A 13,023-nucleotide genomic window follows, 5' to 3' on the forward strand; every position below is an offset into this window, starting at 1 on the left:
ACACCCATAAGGAAGGGGAGGGGGAGGGGGATGTTTGCCTGGAAACCGGGAAAGGGAATAACACTCGAAATGTATATAAGAAATATTCAAGTTAATAAAAAAAAAAAAGAAAGATAAGAATTATATCTGCAGTCCATTTTGTTCTATGGGACACAGTGCAGTCCCCTTTGAATTTATATTAAGAACGTCCAAGTACCACAAAGATCAGAGTTAAAAATCACGAGGGAGTTGTCCATTTTCCAAGGAATGCAATGCTAACCTTTTACATTTTAACCCGTGCTAAAGAAACCCAGAAATCAAAGAAGCTATTGGTAGAACAATCTATAATCGAGATGAATTAAGAATGTAAGCAATTGTAAGTAAGAAAAAGTAAGGGATTATACAGTGTTTTCTGCTGCATTCACTTTTATTGAAAATAATATAACTACAATATACTAATAATTATATAATACAATGTTATAATAAATAATGAATTTCTCAAATCATGTCATGCATCAGAAACAAATACATCAATACTGCTTGGTTTAATTAAATTAAAATATACACAGACACACACAGATGCACTACACAGAGAGAGAGAGAGAGAGAGAGAGAGAGAAGAGAGAAAAAGAGAGAAAAAGAGAGAGAAAGACAGACAGATACAGAGAGAGAGAGAGAGAAACAGACAGACAGACAGGCAGGCAGGCAGGCACACACACACACACACACACACACACACACACACACACGTCGAAATTTCCGAACATAGAGTTACCATATTTTAAGTGATGTGACACAATTTGTACTTTCTGTGCACACACTCAAAACAAATCTTAGTCTTAGAAAGCAATTATATCTTCCATAAAAATGCCAGCTGATTTCCATTGAAGGGGAGATATAGATTTGAAGTTTTACTAACAAGTAAAAAAACTACTTCTAATCTGCAATTTAAAAGAGAATGATTCTATGGATCAGCAGCTAGCACTGAGCGCAAATATTGCTCTGGACATAACAGCCCTACTGTGCCTTCACAGAATTACAATGGGCTGTAATATGCCTTCTGGAACTTCTGTTTTATCCTCCTCTCCCTCTTTTAAAAAAGCATTTCCCTGGTGCCTCACAAACCACTATGTAAACTTGTAACTTCCTAAGAAAGCAAAATCTATAAGCATGTACATGAAGCACGTTCATCCTTACACTAAAACACCTAGACCAATTCCAAGAATTGTCCTGTTCGGTTGTTTGCATTGGTTCTAAACAGAAACAACATCTATATCTTAACTATCTTATCTGCCTAATAAATTTATGTTTCAGACAGACTCAGAGTATGATCATAATTATACCTGGGTAATTCAATGGATTTGGTGTCCTCTTAAGATAAGGAAGAGATACCAGAATACTATGCCATACGGGAACATTCACAGATCATATGGACAAACTAGGAGGATCCTGTGCAGAAGAACGTAGCCATGATCTTTGGCTGTGAACAACCAAAGGTCTTCAAATGTGAGGAATACGTTGCTGTTTTTACACATAATGTATAGTATTTTTATATGTCAGCCCACATATGTTAATGGCTCCATCAACATATATAGTCTCATAAATTAGGCACAAAAAGTAAAAGTGCTAGAGAGGAAGAGGTAACATAAAAGGCAGGATGGAAAACAGCTAAAAACAAATGTGAAATATCATTCAGCATCACTTTAATAAATGGATCATTCGACCTGGGAACTGCTTTGCAATGCTGAAGGCAGGCCTTTTCATTGAATGTTAGAATCCTGAATAGCATCAAAAAATACAATATCAGTCTCGTCAGAACATATTCAGAGTTTCCTTATATTATCAATTCTAGAAAAAAAGTTGTGAATCAACTCTTAATTTTTCAAACTTCTATTTTTTACTCACTGTGATATTGAAATAGTGAGGAAATATTTTCTACATTTACCTTACAAAGTAAACAATTACTTAGACACACATTCACCCGTTAAATATTAGCACTGGAAAACAAAGAAACAAAGAAGCAAACAAAAACCCACGTGGCTACTACCACAAATAGAAACAAAAACTAGGATGACCTCCAACACTTGAACCAGCAGTAATACTGGGTACTAGCCAGCCATAGAAATACAAGCTGTCGGTTCCAAAAGGGACTTCAAAGTTTAATTGTACTGTTAAGTTAAATAAGTTGATTCTAAAGGTGTCCTATGTTTTTCTAAAAACGTACCATTCAGATGATAGGAACCACAGAAACATTAAAAATATTGTCAGCTGCCAGTGTTCAAGAGGGTGGGACAAATGGTCTAGACTGAAGGACTTTTAGTGCAGTTAAACACACCAGTTCTCCAGTATAATACTGGAGATATGGTGAGCTACATTGAGCACTTTTGGAACAACGCGCACAGCGAGCCCTAATGTATGCTATTGACTTGTATTATATCAGTATTCACTAGTCTACAAAAAGCACTCAATATACTGAGAAACTTAGTAACTTCATCCTTCACAGTGAGCCCTAATGTATGCTATTGACTTGTATTATATCAGTATTCACTAGTCTACAAAAAGCACTCAATATACTGAGATACTTAGTAACGTCATCCCAGGACAGGACTCCCCACGTGCCTCCTCAGTTTCCTGAAGCTTTAAAACTACTTTGAAAATCTATTTAAAATCACATTAAAATGGATCTTGGTTCCTAACATCTTAATGATTGAAGTTTTAAACCAAGAAAGGAAAGAAGAGAGGAGGGATGGGGGAAGGAAAGGAGGAGGAGAAAAGGGGGGGAAAAGAAAAATCTTGAAAAGGCAACACACTGATATTATGTCAAGGTAGTAAAAACAAAGGGATGTTTTTGATAGGATCACAGGGCTCAGTTTTCGCTGAAGGTTTTTACATTACACATTTGTAACCTCACATTAACTTTGCAATGACTAAAATCTTTTTGATTATTTGTTTGGCTGTTTTTATCTCATTTCCTGATGATTTAGAGAATATGTTAAATTTTACTTTGTGGATACTGTCAAAATAAATATTCCACAAAATTTCATGCACAAATAAATACTTGTAAAATTTTTTTAAAAACCTACTTACCCGTATATTTAATTACACGAATTGTTGAATCTCCTTCACCAAATTTAGTGAGAGGAGTCAGTCGGACTTCATAGGCCTCTGGTTTAATAAGTTCAGTCAAGTTATATGTAATTAGTTCTCCCTTTTGAATATTCCCATTTATTTTAATCTCCTGTTCCCACCAACGTTGCTGTCCAGCCTGAAAACAAAACAATTGTATAGCAATGTTTCTAGCATCTAATTCAAAAAGATTCTGATTGTTCAAAGAAAATGAAAAGCAATTTGTAAGTTTATAAACATGCCATATTATATACATATATTTTATAAAGTATTACATCTCGCAAATGTTTCTTGATAACTGCAAAATTATCAGAGGTTAATTAAATAGACTCAGTTGATTTTAATGGGTTAGTTTAATTGAAAGAACCTCAAACACCTTCATCTGATATTTTAAAAAAGGGTATATATAACTACATCTTACATAAATTATTGATGATGTATTAAATTCTTAAATAGTGGTCACATTTTAACCACATCAATGAGCATATTTATTATATACCAAATAATTTCCAGAGTGAATTGTAGGTATTAGAGTTTTGATACAGACATGACTATAACCTTAGCTGTTTAGTCCATTGAAAACAGAAATACAATGAAGACTTAAATTAAACTCACTATAAAATGATTCCTAAAACTCATACATGTGCTTAAAAAATTAAAACAACAAAGGGTTCAAGAGTGATTCAGTGTCAATGGGAAGGATCCATGTCTAAGTCATCAGAGGGCAGTTGCATCAGAATGATGCTTGGTAGTAAATAAGATGAAAATCAGGATGGACAATAAGTTGTTCAGTTTAGCAAAAGGGATTAAAACCCTACTAGATCCAGCCAAAAAGGAATGAGTGGTACATAGTATCTTACACTAAACATGCAATGCTCAGATAATTTTATGATTATTTGGGGGAGGGGCACCAGGTACTGAATTAAGGCCTTCATACATGATGGCAAGCACTTTAATTAGAGAAATTTTAATCCATCAACATGGCTGCAATCTCAAGGGATCTTATCCAAAGATATTATCTGACCAGATGCAGACATATCCTGGAATATAGTATGATCTGATTGAAAAACAGACATGTCCTTAATACACACATTTACTCCCAAACAATGCAGATAAGGTCAGTTTGAGGAAGGAAGGAGCCATGTTTGAAAATGACAACTAATTGAGGGGCAGACAAAGTGATGAATCAGAGAAAGATTTGACACCTTGAGTCAAAGGTAAGATAAGCCCAACTTTCAAAAGGACAGGAGATGTGACTTAAGAGAGCAGGAGAGAGGGAGAGAGAGAGAGAGAGAGAGAGAGAGAGAGAGAGAGAGAGAGAGAGGAGGGAGGGAGGAGAGAAGGAGATTTTTTACAAAGACAGGTGGCAGGTAAAGATAGAACAAGCAGAGAATGAGAAGAAGTCAAAAGATTAGAACAGATTACCAGAGTTAGTTTGAAGCCAAGCAGAGCAATTTAGTCAGAAGCTGCTGAGAGAAGCAGTTTGAACCAGTCTGCTTGGAGAGGAGTTTGGGACAGAACAGCTGATTTGATCCAGCCAGCCAGAGTTCAGAAAGAACCAGAAAGGGTCAGCTTATTCAGCAGTAAGCCTCTGAGAGGACACTTATCAGGTGAATGAAGGTTACTACTGTTACATTCTATCCCTGAGGTACATACTCCAGCCTTGCTCAGACAATTTTACAGAACAGTTCTATAAATGACTAGCAAAGTAAATGAGATCTTATTAAAGACGTTTCCAGATAAAATTCCCCCCAAACAATAACAACAATGAAACAAAAACAAAAATAAATCTCTTCAAGTAATTCATTTCAGTGTTAAAAGTTAATAAAAAAAAAAAGCCAGTAGGACAACAAATAAAGAAAATGAAACAAATTCATTGATTTTTGTGATGCCACTTAAATGTGATTTGGACCCTGACAATAAAGAATTGTGCAACATTAGGTAATATGCTGAAGGAAGTAGAATATGCTCTTTTCTTTTTATATGGAAAAACTGAACAAACTCCAATATTTATAATGAACTTATTAATAATCTAGAAATAAAAACTAGATTAATTCTATGAGTGAAACTGAACATAAATCTATAAGATACTTTATCAATATTGTTTCATGTACTACAATTGTTTATTTTGGAACTCAAACTGAGCAAAGACTATTGAGGCTTCTCTAATCACATATACAAATAAAAACACAGTCAGTAATTGAGACTGTGGTCCTGCCTGCTTAGGTACAGAACCACCTGGTATTTTTAACAGTCTCTCTGAGTCTCTTTCCTTCCCTCTTTCTTTCTTATACTTGAAATTCCCTTATACATATAATACCTCTTCTTTATTTCTGACTCACATGAATGCCTTTTATTAACATTTCAAATTTTTGTTAATTAAGTTATTGGATCTAGTTCATTAGAGCTCTTGATAGATAATTATTGATTAATCTACTATAGGAAATTATATTTTTTGTTTTATTTTTAACATATTTTGCTGGCTTATCCAATTCTCAATATATGAGTTGCTATATAGATGATAGACAAATGTTATATAATAGGCATAGTTTATTTATACTGTTCATATCTGAAATATATTACATATACTCTTGTTTATGTTAACATATATTGGATATAGTTATTTTTTAAATGTGCTGATCATGTGCTTTAAAAATCTCCTATTAGGTAGGGGCTCTTTGGAACTAAAAACAATGATACAGAATTTTCAAGAGATAACTTTGTTCGGACATGCTCATAAGGGCATCTAATAATGCCATTCAGTCCTTTGACTTCAAAATCCTTTGATAACTCACATAAAGGTGGAGAAAATTCCCTAGTCTTCAATTGGTCTTAGGTATTTGTTATTTCCCTCAAAGTGTTAAAGATCAAAGTTCAATTTTGACTTGATGGTGAATAGGTGACGGCAACAATTATTTGAGTAGGAATTTCACTTACTAACAAGGATAGCCATGTTTTTTCAGATTTTCACATGGTAGTTCTCTCTTATGTATATGTACGCATATATGCATGAATTCTTTATATGTATACATATTATATTAATACACTATATATGCATACATGTATATGTATGTATGTATGCATGCATATATGTATGTACATATATTCATATAAAGACTGATTTGTTCTCTGAAGGGTGTTTAGTCCTAACTATATAGCTTGGATTCTCACTGCTGTAATTACTCTACTGTTAAACTTCTGGAAATGAAATTCTCCAACATGTGTGCTGTTAGTGTTTCTCACTATTTTTTCTCACAAATAATGAACAAATGGTGGAATTAAGAAGATACCATCATATGTAATTCTTAGAGCTCTCTTCACAGAAGAGAGAAAAAAGCATGCTATGGAAGAGATCTGTGTGGAGAATAAAAGAATATATGCATCCTTACCTGAGTATTAGGTCTCAGGAAGCTCATATAATAACAATAAAAGACAAGATAAGATATGTCCTGTGTGATTGCATCTCCTAGAATTGTCAGTGAAGCTATACCTATGAGGCCTCACCAACATGGCTGCCTCTAGAAGACCCAATCAAGGATGACACCAACAAGCATGGTAACATGGAGGGGGAAATCACACAGGGTCTTGATCCTAGAAAAAAAACTATAGACAACTGAGAGATTCTGAGAGTAACACATCATTTGGATATATGTACATGTTTAGCCCTGAAAAATATATGGGTACAGTTAATATCATACATACAGATCAGATTATATTTACATGCTTACAAACATATAAATATATATTATACACACATGTAACAACAATTAATTTAAAAAGAGGCCAGGAGCCATGAGTCAAAGAGAGATCCAGGGTGTAGGTATAAGGGAATACTGGGAGAGAGGAAAGGAAAAGAGGAAAAACAATGTAGTTACATTTAAATTTAGTAAATAAATGCATAGGGATAATATAAAAATATAGAAGATAATGAATGTGACTATGGTTAAAGCAGGAAGTTAAAACGCATCAAAGCGTAAGAGTAAGTGTCAAAGGAATATTCAGTCATATATAGGATATCTTTATGTCCTGCCCCTTCTCAAAACTCTGAGACTATTGAAGAAGGGGAAAAAATTTAAAATCGATAGATTGGGGATCACCAAAGGAAAACAGTGTATTCTGGAAATGACCAAGCCTCTGAACTCATGAATTCACAGCAGCTCTGTGGTTGCCTGCCCAAGAGCCCACAGGATCACATTCAACATCTGTTCTAGCTGGTTTGTGTGTCAACTTGACACAAGCTGGAGTTATCACAGAGAAAGAAGCCTCAGTTGAGGAAATGCCTCCATGAGACCTAGCTGTAAGGCATTTTCTCAACTAGTGATCAAGGGAGGAAGACCCAACCCATTGTGGGTGGTGCCATCCCTGGGCTGGTAGTCTTGGGTCAAGCTGAGCAAGCCAGGGGAAGCAAGCTAGTGAGTAACATCCCTCCATGGCCTCTGCATCAGCACCTGGTTCCAGACCTGCTTGAGTTTCAGTCCTGACTTCCTTTGGTGATGGAGAGCAATGTGGAAGAGTAAGCTGAATAAACCCTTTCCTCCTCAACTTGCTTCTTGATCATGATATTTGTACAGGAATAGAAACCCTGACTAAGACAACATCCCAATATGAATGGTGAAGATGCTTATAATCCCCTGACTGACAGAGGAAATATGGACAACTGAGAGCTAGAAGGAGAGTCTTTGGTTCTTTAAGGCTGTAGCCCCTGGTAGGTCAACACCACACCCTTTTTAAAGAGAAAAGAATTTGGGAGGAGTTGGGGGTAAGTGTGAATTTGTAAGCACATAATGAAAACAGTATCTGTTACTATAATCAAAACGCTAAGAGAATTGATCAAATTGTACATTTTAAAAGTTTGCTGTCATTATCATTTCCCATTAGCGAAATGTGTAAGCCTTAACTTTTAATAACTGTTCCACACAGAGATAACCTGAGTATATTAAAAATACCTTTAAGTAAACAAGAAACAGAGTTGAGTAGCAAAATGACTCAGATAATAGCTATTTCACAGATGAAGAAACTCCAATGACTAATTAATTAGGAAAAGCTAAGTCTTCACAATGAATCAATGAAATAGAAATTAAATCCATATTATTTCACATAATCAGGTAGAAGAAAACATTTAAAATTGAGCAGTGTTAAAGTTTGGAGCCGCTATAAAACAATAAGAAACTTTAAGGAGGTCAGAACCTATGTGCAAGGAAGAAAAGTGAATGTGAGGTCACCTCACTAACAAATGAGGCTGTAAAGGTGTTGAGGATTCACATAGGCGCCTGGAACATGTTCAGTCTGTAGAGGATTTATGGCACAGTAGACATCTGTGATAAGTTATCTGATAGCCTTGGTTTCTTTTCGCTCCACATCACGTGGGATAAGAAATCACCAAGTGGATGGCACATACGCCTTGGTGCATCTGAGGGACCCTGAGCTTTAAAATCTGTAGATCGTATAACTGACAGCAACCAAGCTTGCCCAACATATTTATATCTTTATTGCACTGGACATCAAATCTTCCCTCTATTTCAGAAAGGGAAATTATTCTCTAAGGGAGTTTGCTGTGTATATGAACTTAAAAATAGACATAATAAAATGACAAAGTGTGTCTGTCCACACATGACACTCAGAAGGAGATATTTATAAAAATCTATCTTGCAAGCATGTAGCCCTGCTGGATATGTAAACTGCTCCAAGTTTACAAGACATTCAAACACATTACAGGTTGAACAGTTGAATTCCCATAATCAGTGACAGGGATATTCAAACATTAAAAACATAAAAAAAATGATGTAAGCATAAGTAAATTATAGACGATAATAAAATCATAGGCCATCCCTAAAATATCTCTAGAGGCCACAGTTTCTTCAAAATAACTTAATGTAATAACAATTCTTCTGTCTTTAGATTTTAAGTTTTATATGTCTGAGCTTAAGGCAAAGGTAAAATTATCTCAAAAGGTAGATAAAAATCAACTTTCAGATAAATGTATAAAAGCAAATGTTTTACTATTTATTATCTATTTTACTATTATTGTCAAGAGAGAATAGTTGAAACCAGATACAATTTCCTGGACAGGTAAGCTTCAGACCACTTTAATATGGTGCACATGCAGATGGAGAGACTACAGGTATTTTGTTGGTACAATGAAGTTTCTGTTCAATTGTTTCAGCTAGTGTAGCTGTGTCGAAGTTGTTATATACTACAAAGTGCATAGTTTCACATGTTTATTAAAAACCCAATATCTTTTGTTCCAAGCCTTTGATTTAAAGCTATGATGAAAGTATATATTTCAGTAATTGAAAGCATAAGCAATTGAATACTACGTATTACATATCAGCTAGCTGTGCAAAATACACAGATGGAAAATGGAAGGCATTGTTCTCACATACACATGAATGCACAATTACACCCACTTGCTAAGGACAAAACCACCACCAAGCAATCGGAAACGAGGGATCCAGACCATAAATATAGTCCACGTCCCCAACTTGTCCCTCCTGTATGCTGAGGAACTCAAGTGTTAAAATGCTTTTTCATGTCAATTTAAAAACCCATTTCCTCTTCCCTAATAGATATGTTCCTTTTGTATAACATAGAACTACTGATGCCCCAAAGTCCTCACAATGTGGCTATTTTTATTAAAAATGGTGATTTTATTTGTTTATTTAATTTTTACCACATGAGATAATTAAACAGCTATTGATAGAAAGGTCTAAGGAGGAAAAAGTAAGTATTAAATGCTTCCTTTAATTTTCAAAGGAAGAAAATGAGATACTTTAAACATCTTAGACAACAAGTCTGTAAAAGACTTAAAATTGAAAGCGAGAAATGAAACTATGCTACCATTTCTTTGTCATCCCATCTGGATGATGACTCTCCAACAGCGCTCTCATGGACTCCACGGCAAGGACTGGATAAGGGAGAACTAACAGGGAACTCCGGGTACTTTAACTGAATATAAGACAAATGCATATCATATGCACACCAGCATTTCTCTCGTTTTAATGTGACTAGCTGAGAAAGAGATTGGCACTCCCTCTCATAGGAACGGCTATTTGTGTGCACCAGTCATTCTGCAAGGGAGTACAATAATAGGTTGTAAAAATATGAACATTACAGAGCCTAATCCATACATCCATATCATTATCCACAGAATAAGTCTTTAAGATGTTATTTCATGGCTGCAAATAATTTTCTGATCCATCATTCTCATATGCTGATGGTACAGAGTTAACAATGTTTCCAATATGGTGTTTCCATTAGTGCATGTACCTTGGTTATATTCATCCATCTTGTCAGTCTTTCCTAACCACCCTCTGTCATCCTCCTATGCCCCTTTCTCGTGTATATTCCCATTTTTAATTTCGTACCCCACCCAAGTATCTACATATGATAGAGAAGATCCAACATTTGTTTTCATGAGACTTATTTCATCTAACACAAGGGTCTCAAGTTGAATCCTTTTATTTTCTACTATGCACATGTGCCATATTTTTATTGTCCCAAATAAAAGACACATGCCATGGATTTCATAGGTCCTTTTTTGTTTGTTTTGTTTTGTTTTTATTTTTTTATTTTTCATTTCTTTTAGCTACATCTTGTAAAAGAAAGGAACTTTTGTAGGAACTCTTCTTACTAAGAGTTACTTCTCATAAACTGTTGGGAATAAGTTCAAACTCTCATCAACCTTGCTACTGGCAAGGTCTTCTCTAGGGAATGTGTGGAGGTTTATTCCTTTTTGTCTGCCACATCTCTTTGGAAGTCTGGCTATTATTTTTATATTAGAGTTAAGTAGCATTCCATGAAAGCCAACTTCATTTTGATGGACTGATTTATGCCTAGCCTCTCGATAGAAAGCATCCACATTTGCCGATTAAAATTTCCATCATCTCCTGAGGAATGAGGGCAACATCCATCTCTGCTCATTGCATTTCCATCGCCACCAATTTAATAAGGCATTGTCAGGTTGACACTATCTATGGCTTTAATAGGAATCAGACTATGATGAAAATGAAGCTTGGAAAGCATTGGGGATCCATATTGAAGTCAGAATTCAAGTTTTAATGCTGTTTTGATATAAGTAATCAGCTTAGCAGACATGAACTAGTACGCATGTTAACTCTCTGTGTGTCAACTAGACTCTTTCATTATTGGAAGAAGATATAAACATAATTTTCTGGTTACTGAAATGATCTACAGTAAATGTAAGGAATACCTTAAAATTTTGGTCCCATAGTTTGAGATTCAGAGTAATGTCACATCACGAAATTGAAGAGCACCAGAAAGTTATGTTCAGAGGCAATTAGAGAAATGTGAATTCTATACCAAATTTCTCAAATAGGACTATTCTGATGTTTCTATGACTCATTTTTACTTCATTCCTGATAACGTATAATTAACTCATGCTATGCTAAGTTGAACTTAGTAGATTTAAGATTTGGAATTGACACATTCAAGTTATGTATGTATTCAGGTGTGCTGGGGACCGAGGACTCCAGAGAAGTTCATAAGCTATGACAGTAGTGGAAGTAGCATAAAGCCCATCTTGAGGTCATTTCCCATTTTTATTCTCTAAGACAGTGGTTCTCCTAATGCCGCAACCCTTTAATATAGTCCCTCATATTGTAGTAGACCATAAGGTTATTTTGATTATATGCTACTTCCTAAATGTAATTTTGATACTGTTATGAGAGTAATGTAAATTTCTGATATGTAGGATATCTGATATATGATCCCACAGGGGTAGCGACCGACAGTTTGGGAACCACTACTCTACAGTGGTTAGTCCACTTCATCTGTACTTTCTGCTCCTATTCTAGAATGTAGAATTCATTTCTTATATAGCTGGACTTGTCTTGGTCCTTGTTCAGAAATCCTTGGGTTTCTAAAGTTAACCACAGGTCCTGTGTGAACAGCAACATGTCAGCCCTGTTCAGACATTTTTAATATTCTATCAGCATCTCGAATACTAGTGAGAAGGGGACGCTAGGTCCCATTGCCTCCAGATCTGATTCTATCTGCTATATAATGCTACCAAGGATCCCCTCCCTGTGCAGGATCCAGAACATCTATGCAAGACTACACCTCCCTAGGAGATGCAGGGAAGACTGCTACATCTTAATTCCTTAGCCTTTTCTCCATCTCCCAAAGAAAACACTTTAAACACTTTAACGTGTGTAGTGAGTTACTATGAACCTGATTTTCAATGTCCTGAAAATGATTCCTTTCGTATCCCTGATTTATATTTCTTCCAGCAGTAGTTACTTGATTAACAAAACAAGAAACTGCGACAAGCCTCAGATGAAGACAGCCCTGGGCAGGCCCATGGCTTCACTCTCCCTAGCAGGTCATGTGTTTTCCTTCTGTGTTTTTCTGAGTAAGAGATTGCGGTCTGGAGGAATGTGAAATATCTGTGCAGGCAGAGTCCGGGAAACATGCTAGCATATAAAAGGAAGAGTGGCAAAGTATAGTCAATGATGCTTTTTAGGGAAAAGTACTACATATTACTGAGTCAGAACAGACTTCTGTGACAGCCAGGTAGAATGTCCTTACTCAGGGATAATAAAAATAGAAAGGGGAAGAACAGATTAAGGAAAAGGAAGACTACATGCATCTCAGAACTTTCAACCTAGATTAAAGCTGTTATAACAAAGTTCAGATTGTAGCACCATGAAAATGAAAACAAAATCAGAACACGCCTTTGAACAAAGAGCCTTTGAAACCCTGAACAAAGCCAGTACTTTTAAAACAGCTAAAACCGAGCTGAACAGCTAGAAATAAGGCGAGCTCTTTACATTCCGGAATGTTCGTCTGTGTATTTTAAATTAATTCAGAGTCCCAAGAGGATAGCTTCAAGATTAGGGAAGTTGCCCAGAATAATTTAAACACAGCCAACATCTATTGATTAAATTTAATGAGGTACGG

General features: G+C 35.5%; 1 protein-coding gene across 4 annotated transcripts in view; it reads right to left on the minus strand.

Moving 5' to 3' along the window:
* Mdga2 (MAM domain containing glycosylphosphatidylinositol anchor 2) overlaps positions 1 to 13,023 on the minus strand; it is an 802,265-nt gene that overhangs the window by 37,956 nt on the left and 751,286 nt on the right. For all 4 annotated transcript variants that reach the window (XR_004388487.1, XR_004388486.1, XM_032907846.1 and 1 more), the window contains one exon: positions 3,067 to 3,244. Coding sequence is in view for 2 of the 4 variants with exons in the window: in XM_032907846.1 (XP_032763737.1) it covers positions 3,067 to 3,244 (178 nt within the window). In the remaining 2 variants the exon portion in view is untranslated. The remainder of the gene's footprint in view (positions 1 to 3,066; positions 3,245 to 13,023) is intronic.

Source organism: Rattus rattus, chromosome 7 (assembly GCF_011064425.1).
Source record: "Rattus rattus isolate New Zealand chromosome 7, Rrattus_CSIRO_v1, whole genome shotgun sequence".
NCBI classification, from domain to species: domain Eukaryota; kingdom Metazoa; phylum Chordata; class Mammalia; order Rodentia; family Muridae; genus Rattus; species Rattus rattus.